The sequence below is a fragment of the Malaclemys terrapin genome, chromosome 3, assembly GCF_027887155.1.
Source record: "Malaclemys terrapin pileata isolate rMalTer1 chromosome 3, rMalTer1.hap1, whole genome shotgun sequence".
Lineage (NCBI taxonomy): Eukaryota > Metazoa > Chordata > Testudines > Emydidae > Malaclemys > Malaclemys terrapin.
The window spans coordinates 163,247,316-163,261,067 of record NC_071507.1 but is presented as its reverse complement, the minus strand read 5'-3'; the positions used below and the strand labels follow the sequence as shown (position 1 = coordinate 163,261,067).

The 13,752-nt window shown below is 43.2% G+C and overlaps 1 protein-coding gene across 2 annotated transcripts in view; it reads left to right on the top strand.

The window, feature by feature from the left end:
• Window positions 1-836: 836 nt before the first annotated feature.
• The window catches only part of LOC128835073 (elongin-A-like), a 53,448-nt gene continuing 40,532 nt past the window's right edge, over window positions 837-13,752 (top strand). The window contains exons 1-2 of one of the 2 annotated variants that reach the window (XM_054024421.1): window positions 837-1,049; window positions 13,052-13,108. In XM_054024421.1, coding sequence (XP_053880396.1) covers window positions 972-1,049; window positions 13,052-13,108 — 135 coding nt within the window. In that variant the 5' untranslated portion in view covers window positions 837-971. The remainder of the gene's footprint in view (window positions 1,050-13,051; window positions 13,109-13,752) is intronic. The other variant, XM_054024419.1, reaches the window with a different exon arrangement.

The window sequence follows — 13,752 nt, the reverse complement described above, 5'->3', positions numbered from 1 at the left end:
TCAGCTCTGTACAGGCTCCAAAGCTTGGCTCTCTCCAGGGGTGAAAAGTAACTTAAAGGACTTACTGGTATGCAGGGCAGCTGGGGTCCTGGGCAAGGTAGGAGAGGGGCCGCTCTGGACCCCCTGAAGGGGGCAGGCTCTTGGGTGGAAGGGGCGGGGCTGGGGCTAGACTTCTCCAGCCAGCCCTACAGCGCTGCCTGGCCTGTGCTGCCCAGGGCTCCGGTAGTGATTTAAAGGGCCCAGGGACCTGGACCAGCTGCCCCTTTTGCCCGCCTCCCCTCCCCGCATCAGCCGCCCTGCCGGTATGGTGCTTAAAGTGCTGTCACGGTAGCACTTTAACGTGGGCTGTGTACCGGCCTGTACTGATGGCCACTTTCTTACCGGTATGCTGTACCGGCCGGTACGGGGCCACTTTCACCTCCGGCTCTCTCCCCACACAGAAGTTGGTCCAATTCCAAAGCTATGCCCCGCTGTCCCCCACCTGCCCTTCTCTGATCCTGGCACCCACCGGGCTACAACTGCACCGCCAACAACCACGAGGGGCTTGGCAATACAAATCATTGGTTCTCAAGCAGCTCACGGCGGACGAAGTGGGTGGGGGAGAAGGGACATGCCGGGAGAGGGGGTGGGACCCAGGGGAAAGGCTGGACGGGGAGGAAGGGGCGCCCCCAGGGAGAGAGGGTGGAAAGCGGCGGCACTGACGGGCGGGCTCAACAAGCCGTGAGGGCAGGGACCAGCAAGCCGGGCTCCGCGCGGCGCGGGCTGCAGGGCAGAGCCCGGCTCCGGGCAGAGGCGCAGCTCAGAGCTCCGCCCCGCCAGCAAGCGAGGAGGGACGGGCCCGGCCGGGCTGTGGCGCTCAGGGCGCTGCTATAAGAGGCGCCGCCGGGGGGCAAGTGCGGCCCGCCGAGAGCTCGGAGCTGCGCGGGCGCGTGGCAGCTGGGCCGGGTGCCTGGGCGCTGCAGGGCTTTGCTATGGCAGAGGCTGCGAGCGTGGTGCCGAGGGTCTTGTATCTGAAAGAGCGGCTCGGCCAGACTCAGGATCCCCAAAAGGTACCGCCTCGCTCCCACGCCCCAGGCCACCACGCACCTGCCTAGGAGAGGAGGCTGGAGTCAGCGCCCTGCGGGGGCTGCTGGGCTGGGGCCTGTTTCTGGCTGACTGTCCCCGCACACAAGCTGCGGGATCCCTCTGGCAGGTCCCCCTGCAAGGCGAGTTTGTGGTTCCACTGACTTTATTGCCTTCAGCTGATGACCCCTGAAGCTTCTGCTTCATTCTGAGAGCACCTAGATCAGTGGTTCTCAAACTTTTGTACTGGTGACCCCTTTCACATAGCAAGCCTCTGAGTGCGACCCCCCCCTTATCAATTAAAAACACTTTTTAAAATATAATTAACACTATTATAAATGCAGGAGGCAAAGCAGGGTTTGGGGTGAAGGCTGACAGCTTGTGACCCCCCCCCCCATGTAATCTCATGACCACCTGAGGGGTCCTAACCCCCAGTTTGAGAAACCCTGACCTAGATCCATTTATCCTCCTTGGCACTTGTTAGGCCTGAAACTTCCCCTGCTTTAGCTTTGCACAGCCTAGTGCTGAATGGCCTGCGTGGTCCAAGCAGAGTTATTTTTCAAAGCTTCTGAACAAGAAATTAAAAAGCCATTTTGACAGAAAAGCAGAGCTGTCCTGCTGCAGTCCTGTGGCAATGAGTGGATGCCTACTGGAGAGATCCAATGTCTGTTTGATGTGCACAGCAAATTTAAGAGAAAGAAGCCTATAAGGAGGTGTTACAAACAAGCTTAAAAAGCAATAGGAATAAAATCTTAAGCATTTAGTGTTTTATAATGTACTTTTGAAACCAAATATGAAGTCACTTATTTATATATAGTGAAATTTACTTTTAACTAATTTAATTTAACGTATCTAACTTTTACCTTTTAAATTATGTATTAAAGCTCATGTTGATGCAAAAAATCAGTGTTTATTCCCATGCATCTTGTATTTGCTTTATGTGTTTAATATCTCTAAGGGAAGCCATGATGATGGTATAACAGTTATATTGAAATGACAGTTCCATCATTGCTGCCTTGATGAGTAGCCCCGTTGAATTTAATGGGAGTATTCACATGTAAGTAGACCCTCAGTTACAAACCCTTCTGGAACAGAGGTTGTTCATAACTCTGAAACGGTTGTAAAACATTATGCTTCTTTCATAAGCTTACAACTGAACATTGACTTCATACAACTTTGAAACTTTACTATGCAGAAGAAAAATGCTGCTTTTAACCATCTTAATTTAAATGAAACAAGCACAGAAACAGTTTCCTTACCTTGTCAAATACTTCTTTAAACTTTCCCTTTATTTTTTTTAGTGGCTTACATTTAACACAGTACTATTTGTCACCCCACCTCACCCCTGCTGCTGCCTGATTGCATACTTCTGGTTTCAAATGAGGTGTGTAGTTGACCGGTCAGTTTATAACTCTGAAGTTCTATTATATAATATTACTCTTGGTTAGAAGTATTTGAAGAATCATTGCTTAAGCTAAATCCTGTCTCTCTCATTTGTTTTGATATTCCAGTGGTGCTGAGATTGAGTGTTTTTAAGCTAATTTGTAGGAGCACATTCTCTAAATTTTGAAATAAAAGGATTGACATGTCAATACAAGATACTTTCTGAAATTTGAGTGCCTTCTGATAACTGAGGCGGGGTGGTCTTCTATAAGAACATGTCTGTAATGAGTTACTTCATAAACTAATCTTGAAAAGCTACCTAAGGTCAGTTGGCCTTTGTCATTTTTCCTTGGTTATTTTGACCTGAAGTGGGGCAAGTCATGGTAATTTTATCCAGTTTATAGGAACATACTTTGCTTTTTTTTTTAAATATCAGGAGACTCTCTAAAATAGCAGTGGTGGTGGTTTATGATGAGAATAAGGAATAGACAGGTGAGGAGATCATTAGAACTTGTGACCTCGATATAACAGAGCAGCTAAAGCAAACTCATCTAAGTAACAGACAATGTTGGTTATGTCTGAAGGCTTCTTGGCACTCAGACTAGAAAGCTAAAACACATTGAGCTTCTGGGGTGCTCTTTGTATTTGATAGTGGTTCTAAGTGTGACAGATGAGCCTTTATGACTTTACTAATGCTATACAACAAGGAGAGGCTGGAACTCTCAGTTAAAGAAAGTTATCGCATATTCCAGTCATGCAGGAAGGACAAAGCTGCTCCCAAGCTTAAAAAGGAATCCAGTAACCAGTAGGATAGCAGGATTGCCCAGGAGCCATAAGAAGTACCCAAATGGGAAGTACCCAGAACCAAACCTCAAACACAGATCAGTTTGATCGGAAGGATCAGCATTTGACCACTAAAGCAAACTAAGATGAAACCAGACCTGAGAGGGAAGATTAGCAGGATTCCACTAGCTGCTGTTTATCCTTTTACCAGCCACAATATCTTGACAACTAATGGGCATCCAACTTCATGTTTAAAGGAAACTGAGGGTATGTCTATGCTTAAAACACTACAGCAGCAGAGCTGAAGCTGTGCTGCTGTAGAGCTTCAGTGTAGACATTACTTACGCCAACAGGAGAGGTTCTCCCATTGCAATAGGTAATTCACCTCCCCGAGAAGCAGTAGATAGGTCAAGAATCAATGGAGGAATTCTCCTGTTCATCTAGCTCTGTCTACACCAAGGGTTAGGTCAGCCTAGTTACCTGTCTCAGGGGTGTAGATTTTGGATGCAAGTTCCCAGTGTAGACCAGCCCCAAGTATAACATTTCATCAGGCACCATTGTTGCAAGTTACAAGTCGGGGCTGAAAGTAGTAAGGTGTTTTGTCAAAGCTATTGTATGCAGAGAACAGCTATAATTTTTAAATAATAATTGGTGGAACTCATTTATGGTTATATTTTTCTGCTCTGTGTGTGTGTGTGTGTGTGTGTATATATATATATATATATATTGTGTGTGTGTGTATAATGTCATAATCTTTATTTAGACACCTATGTCTTATCTTCACTTATATTTCAAGGGTATTTGCTATTTGTGCTGGCTATGAGAGTCAAAGTAGCAGGTTGTTTTCCTGTGCTGAATGGTTTTTGTTGTTTCTGCAGGCCATATCCTCAGTGAGACCTGTGCAACTGTTGCTTGCAAATTATGCTCCCACTTTTCGCTCTTCAAACCCACTAACCATCACTGGCATTACACAGGTGTGATTTCAAGCCTTAGTTGCCCTGTGGAATGTTTATTATTGGTGATAGAAGATCAGAAGGAAGTAATCCTGTTTTGACTTTCAGAGCCCTGGCTGAGTTTGCATGGCTGGCAATTTTAAAACTTGTGTCTATGTAACTGGGGGTGAAGAGGGGAACGTCACAGATTTGGCCAGGATCTACAAAGGGACTTAGGCATTGCATCACCTAGGGTATATCTACACTACCCGCCCAATCGGTGGGCAGTGATCGATCCAGCGGAGATCGATTATCGCGTCTAGTCTAAATGGTGATGATAAATCGACCCCCGAGCCCTTTCCTGTCGACTCTTGTACTCCAGTGCCGCGAGAGGCACAGGCAGAGTTGACGGGGGAGCGACAGCAGTAAACTCACCATAGTGAAGACACCACAGTAAGTCGATCTAAGTATGTCGACTTCAGCTATGTTATTCATGTAGCTAAAGTTGCGTAACTTAGATCAATTTCCCCTCCCCACCCAGTGTAGACAAGGGCTTAGTGTCACAAGGTCTAACTCTTGGGCATCTAGAAAATTATTGGAACAACAATGTGATCCATAAAGCCCTGTTAAGTACCTGGCTCCCTATACAATACATGGGGAGAGACAGGTCCCTTAGAATGTGATCCACAAAAGCTATCATGCTAGGCAGAGAGCCGCCTAAGCTAGCCCATGGTGGGAGATGCTGACAAGAGGTGTATTTCCTAAGCCCTGCCCCTCTCGTGGAGTTAGACATCGAAATCCAGGCTGCCAGGAGGTGCCTGTCTGCTTGTAACCCACAACTGGGAAACCCCTCTCCTGGGGTCAGGCAACTTCAGTGCCTAAATAATTTCTTGTGAAAATGAGTAAGGTACCTGCCTCAAGCCACGCAAAATGGGGGTGGGGAGAGGAGGAAATGCTGCCCACATTACAACTTTTAGCTCAGTGGTTAGAGCACTGCCCTTGGGATATAGGAGACCACAGGTTCAATTCCCCCCTCAACTTGAGCTAGAGGAAGAAGGTTTGAATGGCAGTCTCCCTCACCTCTCAGGAGAGTGCTCTAACCCAGTGGTTTCCAAACTTCTCTTTCTGGCGACCCAGTTGAAGAAAATGTTTGATGCCCGTGACCCAACAGAGCTGCAGATGAGGGGTTTGGGGTGTTGGAGGGGGTCAGGGCTCTGGGTTGGGGGTGCAGGCTCTGAGCTGGATGCAGGAGGAGGCTCCGGGTTTGGGGCAGGGGGTTGGGGGATGGGCTTACTTTGGGCAGTTGCTGGTCAGCGGCGCAGCAGGGGTGCTAAGGCCGGCTTCCTGCCTGTTCTGGCACAGCGGATGGTGCTGCGTCCCGGAAGTGGCCAGCAGCAGGTTTGGCTCCTAGGCAGAGGCACGCAAGTGGCTCTGCGGCTCTTGCCAGCAGGCACCACCCCGGGAGTGCGGAGCTGGTGCTCGGGGCAGGGCAGTGCACAGATCCCTGTGGCCCCCCCGCCTAGGAGCTGGACCTGCTGCTGGCCACTCCTAGGGTGCAGCGTGATGCCAGCAGGTAGGGACTAGCCTCCCTTAGCTGGGCAGCACCACTGACGGGACTTTTAATGGCCCAGTCGGCAGTGCTGACCAGAGCTGCCATGATCCAGTGCCTTAAATTCCATGACCCAATACTAGATCGCGACCCGCAGTTTGAAAACCACTGCTCTAACCACCTGGCTAAAATTTATAAGGTGATTGTCTCCACCCTCCCACCTCATCCTCCTGTTCTCAGGCCTGTCCTTACCCATACGCAAAAGTATGCAGCTGTGCAGGGCCCCAGGAAATTTGTGGCCCCAAATTTCCTGGGGCCCTGCACAGCTGCGTGCTGCTCCAGCCCCTGTGCTGGCTCTTTCCCAGGGTCCCCACCCCTGCTCCACCCCAGCCCCGCCCCCACTCCCCTGAGCTCTGCAGCATGGCCGGGGCTGCACTCACTGGCGGCGGGAAGTACAGACCCAGCCGTGCCACAGGTGAGTGCTGGGGGGTGGTTCTCCTCTGTCCCCCAAGCCTCCCTCCCCCTCCCCGCGGAGGCCTGGGGCCTGCCCACCCCCCACAGGGGTCTGCGTAGGGCCCCAGAATAGCTAGGGACGGCAGTTTTGAATGGGACTCTATCTGATAGGGAGCTTCTAAGCACACCTATGGGATAGGGCCCCATGGGTGAGCTAGGAAGGCGGAGGCCCATCTTCTCCTAGTTTGTAGATTGTGCTGGGGGTTAGAAAGGAGATGTACACTGATGCTTCACTCTAAGCATCCAGATGCCTATGTCCAGAGACAGAAACTTAGGCACCTAGAAAACTTCTACTGGAAAAACTTAAGCAGGGAGTGAGTTTAAGCACCTACAGAGTTAGGTGGTGGCTGAACAAGGGTTTTGTGGATTACAGTGGTGACTGAAAACCAGATTTAGCTGTCTAATCCTAGGGATTGTCTAAGTACCTTTGTGGATCTGGGCCTTACTGTTTAAAGGATTTGCTGTCAAATTTAAAATTATTTTAAATTAGTAAATGTACAGTGTTCTGAGAGGTGTGTGCGCATGCATGCGTGCATGTGAGAGAGATGTAGTCCTGACCAGTAATATATACTTGGTGCTTTAAAAGAGCTAATTTCCTGATATTGAAGTTGTTTTGTGTACCTCTTTCCTCCCAGTCAATGTGAACGATGTTTGGGAGTTTAGTAATTGCGCCCAGAACAACAGTGCAGCAATCACACAAAATACTTTGTTGGTTTTAAAAACAAACTTCCTGGTTAGGAAAGGAAAACAGCAAAGTAAAAAGGGGAAGCTGATCACAATGGCTATAAACTAGCAGTCATTAAATGCAGTCAGTTGTTGAGGGAAGCTAAAGATATCAATAAAAATATGGCCAGTAGGATTAAAGACAATAAGAAGGAATTTTTAAAATATGAGGCACAAAAGAAACTCTTGCAAAGTTTTAGATCTGTTATTAGATAGGGATGGTAAAATTATTAATAATGGTGCAGAAGGAAAGCAGATGAGTTCAACATATATTTCTGTTCTGTGTTTGGGCAGAAGCTGGAAGACTATCACAGCTCACAGTGATAATTAAATGTTTTCTATTCTGGCAGAAGTTGCTAAAAGTAAACACTTTCATATCTGCAGGATTGAATAACTTGCATCCAGGAGTAATAAAAGAATTGGCCGAGGAGCTTTGTGAACTATTGATTTAGCTGTTTAACCAAGCTAATGTTGTTGTGGCAGTTTTTAAAAGGGGTAAAATGATGATGATCCAAGCAAATATAGGCCTATCAGCTGGACATTTTTCGTCAGCAAAATAGTGGAATGGCTTGTGTGGGATGTAATCAGTAAAGGATTAAAGGATGGAGGCATAATTCTGGCAATCAAAACGTTTTTATGGAAAATGGATCTTGTCAAACTCAATTTTTTTCATGAGATTATAAATTTGGTGGCAAAGGCAACAGTGACATAGTATAATTAGACTTCTTTAAGGCATTTGATTTATTACTACATAACACTCCAATAATTAAATTAGCACTATACCAAATCAATGCAGCACATATTCAATGGCTTAAAAACTGCCTGTTAAATCTTAAGAAGTAATTATAAATAGGGAATCCTCATTCAATGGGAGTGGTTTTTAGTGGGGGTGCCAAGGATCTGTTCTTGGCCTGATGCTATTCAGAATTTGTTGATCTGGAAGATAACATAAAAACATTGCTGGTAAAAATTGCAGATAATCCAAAAATTGGAAGGGGTAAATGATGACAGTACCGTTCTAGAGAGCGATCCGTAACCCATGGTAAGCTGGGCTCACTTGAACAACACCCGTGTTAATTCAGCTAAGTGCAAGGTTACATTTAGGAACCATGGGTGTAGGCCACACTTAAAGAATGGGGTAAGGGGGACTGTATTTTGGAAAGCAATTACTCAGAAAAAGATGTAGGGTTTATGGTGAATAGCCAGTTGATCGTGAGATGAAAATACAATGTGGTGGTTTACAGAGCAAATGCTGTCCTTGGCTGTGTAAGCAGTAGATATAGAGCTATGTTGGCACCACCGTGTATGGCATTGGTGAGATAATTACTATAATAGTGTCTAGTTCTGGGGGGCTACAGTTACAAAATGATGCTGACAGACTGGAAAGGATTCAGAAAAGAGCTGCAAGAATGATTAGATGTCTGGAAACCTATTTTAATATGAAACTAAAGAAGCTCAAAGAAGATTGAGAGGTGACTTGATCAGTCTGGAGATACCTGCGAAAAGATTTGATAGTAGCGGGTTACTTGATCTCTTAAGGAAAAGGCACCATGAAATCCAGTGGTTGAAAGCTGAAGCTAGACAAGTTCAGGCAAAAAGTAAGGCACAATTATTTTTAGTAAAGGGCACTAAGCAGTTGGAACAATTTACCTAGGAATGTGGTGGCTTGTCCATCACTTGAAGTCTTTAAATCAATGTCTTTCTAAAAGCGATGCTCTAGTTTAGCCAGAAGTTATGGGCTTGATATAGGAATTCTAGGGCCTGTGTTATGCAGGAGATGAGATTAAATTATTATAATGGTCCCTTCTGTCTTTGAACTCTCCAGTAAGAGATGCCCACCTCATTCCTGGACCATTACAGCACTTTGGATGCTGCTGTTGTCATCACTGTGCCTTCAGTTTAGACTCAGAACATTATTTTCTATTTGGTGGCTGGCTGTTTGCTCCCATGTCTTCTTCCCTACTGCCTCTCTTCTCTACACATCCAATGCCCTTTTTCCCTTCCTTTCTCACTGTTGCTCTCGCTAACACCTCCTCCTCCTGCTTTCCCCAGTTCTATCTCCGATTCTATAATTCGTTTAAAAAACATGCCACAAAACCAGAAAGCAAATCATGGCACTAGCATGGCTTTTGCCAACCGTCATTCTGTCCATATATCTCAACCCTTTGTCCTTCCCTTTGTCTTCACTAGTTAAATTGTAAGATCTTAGTCCCTTCCCCTATCCCTTACTGTGTGATTGCTCTAGGCACTGTACAGTGAGACAACCATCTTGGTTTGGTGCCTCTGGTGCTGCCATAATACAGATAATTACGGAATAGCCCATCTTCTATACGTCAATAAAAAATTGAAGTTTTCTTTACCGTCTATAGGGTGTGTTTTTTTTTTTAAAGAATTTCTGTAGATCCCTATTAATTTGTATGGGACTTCCCATAAGAATGTAGCTAATGCCACTTTGTAAAGATAAAACCTTTAAGCTATTTTATAACAAAACAGTGACTAACAGGGACTACCATTGTTCTACAAAATAAAATATTTATGGGAAAAACTACATCAATTTTTGAGTACAGTCCAATGAGCGAAGTATAGTTAGAAGAGCCATAATTGCATTCTCATAGCTGTTAAAGCGAAGCAGAGAAACTAGGACCTTCAGATTTTATTTGAAGAGCTGCTAATAACTCTGAGATATTGGGCAAGTCACTTAATTTCTCTGCCTTAGTTTGCTTGACAAAAAGAAATACCAAAGGAGTATTCTGGAACTAAATTCATGTTTGTGAAGAGCGCTGAGGCTGTCAGATGAAAAGTTTAAATGTATTTTTATTATGCCTTGTTGTATGCTCTAATTTTGACTAAGGCCATATATTGACAGACATTGGATTATGGTTACTTAAGTAAAAATCAGATTTTAAGAAAAAGCTGAAATAAAAGCTGTCTGGCAAACTAGATAGTTTCTGAGCTGTCATCTGAAGAAATTTGCTACAGTTTTGTTCAATAAGCTACATTTTTTTCTTTTTTGATCATCCCTGTATGAAAGTTTGATGGCTCCTAAATGAGACGGGAACGGTTGCATCCGTGTGTTTTGCTGTCACTGTTCAGGCTTTGCACTCTCTTGTATTGAATTGTGAGGTCAGCCATTTTTTTTTTTTTTTATTGCTAGACTAGCTGCTGGCATTTACGTTGCCCATTTATAGTACAAAGTAAATGGAGCTGTCTGTCCTCTGGTATTCCCATACATAGTGACTGATCTCACTGCAGACTCAGCCGTCCCAGGCTTTCTAGCGAACAGGAGGTGCTTTCCATAAAAAGGATTGTCAGGGAATCTGATTTATTCTTTTATTTTATATTTTTCTAATGCAATTGATTGGTTCTTGTGTTGACTTCCTAAATGTATCCTATATTTCAAGAAAGGAAAATTGATATTGCAGCCCTGGTATAGGAACTCTCTTTGGGATGAGAACTTTTAAATCTCCTATTGAAATATGAGAATTGCTTGCCATCTACATGCACTTGTGGTACATTGGTCTGCTGGTTTTGAAGTGGTGTCCAATAGATTTGATGTTGACATTGCCTATAATACAACAAGTACTCCCTGAAATCTTACTGTAGATCCTTCGTGATAAGTTAATTCACAAAACTGAATTACCTTTCAGAAGTTTATAAAAAGTTCAACTGTCTTTAAATTCTCTTCCTGTTCTGTTCTTAGTGATCAAAACATTTAATTAACTAATTTTACTATGACTCTAGGTTTGACTCTGAAGACCTTCCCTTTGCAAAGTCTGAGGAATAAATTCTAGTTTATTTGGGTATCCAGTCATCCTATATGGCTAAATGTCTGAGCCTTCTTTTGACTTTTAACCTAAATTAAAAAGAAATAGTGGTGCTATGCAATTTATTTTTATATGCTGATTATAGACACAATTTAAAAAATATATAGTTAACTTTTGGTTTCTAATAATTTTGACTGAAGACCTATGAACAAACACCTTACTTTGTACCCATTTGTGCATCAGATTTTTCTGATGGGTTACTTAGGAAAGAGAGAACTAATCTAAGTTCAACTCTGTAACTGTGTGTGATTTGTTTCTAAGAAGTGACTGGTAATCAGGCCAAGCACTGGGGACATGGTGTTGTCAGGAAAAATATCACTGTTACCTTTTGGGATGCAAACTACATACACACTTACACAAATTACAGTCCTTTATATATGACGCTGCTTCTGTTGGCTCCTGGAAACCTTATTTTTAATTATTTAATTTAATTAAAACTTCAGATTAATTCTACAATTGCTGCAAAAGCACATACCGGAAATTTATAATCCTTTAAAGGGACACTAATCTTGAAATCAAGTTACTTTTTTTTTTTTAAATGTAAAGTAACTTAAGCTACTGTGCCAGTCTGAGTCCCCCTACCAACTCATGTGATTTTTTTGCAAGCGTACTTATTTGCTTTTTAAATGTTTTGCCCCTTTTTACTGTATAAAAGATCCATGCAAACAGGGAGACTGACAGTATACAGGAGACACGGTGAAACTGACTATGCACAAAGTAAAATCAAAAGGGAAAAAACCAGAGAATATTTTTTGCTAGTCTTTTGTGTATACTAATTTTGCTGGTACTTGTAACAAGAGTAGCTAAAAAGCCCATAAAATGTGATTTTTTTTTTTTCAAGTTATCTGTGTCCCTTTAAATCTATTAGTCAAACAGTTCCTGTACTACTTCCACCTGGTACAACAGGGTTTGAGTAGCCACACTTCATTTAAAATTATAAATGTAAACTAATCTATAGTTCACGTAGAACTGTCTGCTACTGCCAACAGGTTCTGAACCTTACCTCATGATCTGTGCACATTTCTGGCAAAATCCTCTTGTATTCTGTTGCCTGTAGAGATGGGCATGACTAAAAGGATAGCTCAAATATTCCCAAATTTTGGATGAGTTAAAAGCATAGATCTGAAGCTTCTTCTTAGAGTCCATCATTAATTCTTTCCTCATAGGTATAATATAGTACAAGGAAAAAGGCCTTTTGGAAAGGGAAGGGCAGGGAGGTTGTTTTTTAAAGTACGGTTATGGCAAAGTGACACTGAGAATGATACTTTCGTGTGTTGTATTGTCTAATTGCTTAAAATAAGTTTTGTTCTTTTTGGAAGTCTAAACAAAGTGCTTTCTTTGCCAGGAAGAGAAACTGTTTGTCTGAAAATCAAGCTGCTTTTTTTGTTTGGTTTGTTTTTGTTTTCTGCTTTGCTTGCCAAAGATGAAACATTTTTGGATTCAGAACATGGCTGATGTCTTAGGTGCATGTGAAACAGAATAACAGTGGCTCTCCCTCTTCCTAAAAAACAGTACTGGCGAATAAAAACTTGGAGTCTTCTCCTACCTTTAATTCAGGCTGCATTCCCTTTGAATTAAATGGGAGTTTGGTAATTTTGTGCCCCCTGTCTAATTGAGGAAGGGTCAGTAATTTGTGTATGGGGAGATCTAGTGGGAAACTTACTACTCTGGCATATGACACTCTGTATCAATGACTGGAGATCTCCAAGCCAGGTGTGGTGATGGAATATGCAAATAGTCTCTATTGTAGGATCTATTTTGGCCTCATTTCTACATGATGCCACTGATATTTACTGGACTTCTGTGTACACGTTCCAAATTGGAGGGCGCAGCTGAAATACCTCTATGGAGCTGTACAGCTAAACTTGTCAAACTTGTCCTTGGCTGGAAAGATTATTCAAGGGGCAACATTTGTAATCAATAGGCCAGAACTACTAACTCTCAGTCCAACAGAAGTTACTCAACCAAGATCAAATACACCGCTTGAAGAAGATTGGAATGTCAGAAACACAAAACTAAGGAAGTAAGTGGAAGAGATATTTAATCTGAAATTCTCTTCCACATTCTCATATACTTGGGAGCATAGGGTTGCTTTTATTTTTCCTGAGTTAGTATGTGCACTTCCAATGTAATAAACGCATTGAGATTGCCAAGTGTCAATTGAGAGATTAGGATAGGAATTCTTCATCTTCAAGTGGCATCTGTTACAAGGAGAGGGTAAGAATAGTAGGATAAAATTCAATGAAATGATACTTGTATACTGACCTAATGTCTTCTTCCAGATTATAAAAGCACTTAAGGGACTTCAGGATTTGGATATTTCACTGGACATTCTAGTGGTAAGTGACAAATTGTGTGCTGAAAGTCTTCATCTATGAAGTTATCTGTGGCATCTTCAGTGTTTTGCAATCATAGAAGCCAGGAAAGTTGCTGCCCCTTGCAATCCTGAATCCCAATCCCAATTCACTTTTAATATGAAAAGTTATATGGGACCATGGAGTCTTTTCCCAAAAACCACCCAGAGGCACTTCGCCTCACCCAGTAAATATGGTAGCATGGCTGATCGTGACAATATTGGCCTCTTTTTACTGAGCAGCCAGAGAACAGGGTCCCGTGCTGGTTAGGTTTTCCTCCAAGTGTAATGACCTTTGTGTAAATATGATGGAGTAGGTTTGTGTGCTCACACAACTATATTTTATACTTACATGTGCTGGTGCTTTGATTCTGTACCTAAGATGAAACAAACATGACTAATTCATATTTTACATCAGTGATTACTCTTCCCTTCCTCCAAGGAACACAAAATCCCTTTTTTAATTGTGATTGTGCAGTTAGAACAAGCATCCTAGTAGACATAGGTTAATGATGCTCTTGGTTCTGCTAGTATTTTATTTTTCACACCAGGCCACATCCTATCAGATTTTCTGTGATAAGCAGTGTCAGTATGTATATGGGAGACTTCCAAGGTATGCCTTTGCATTAT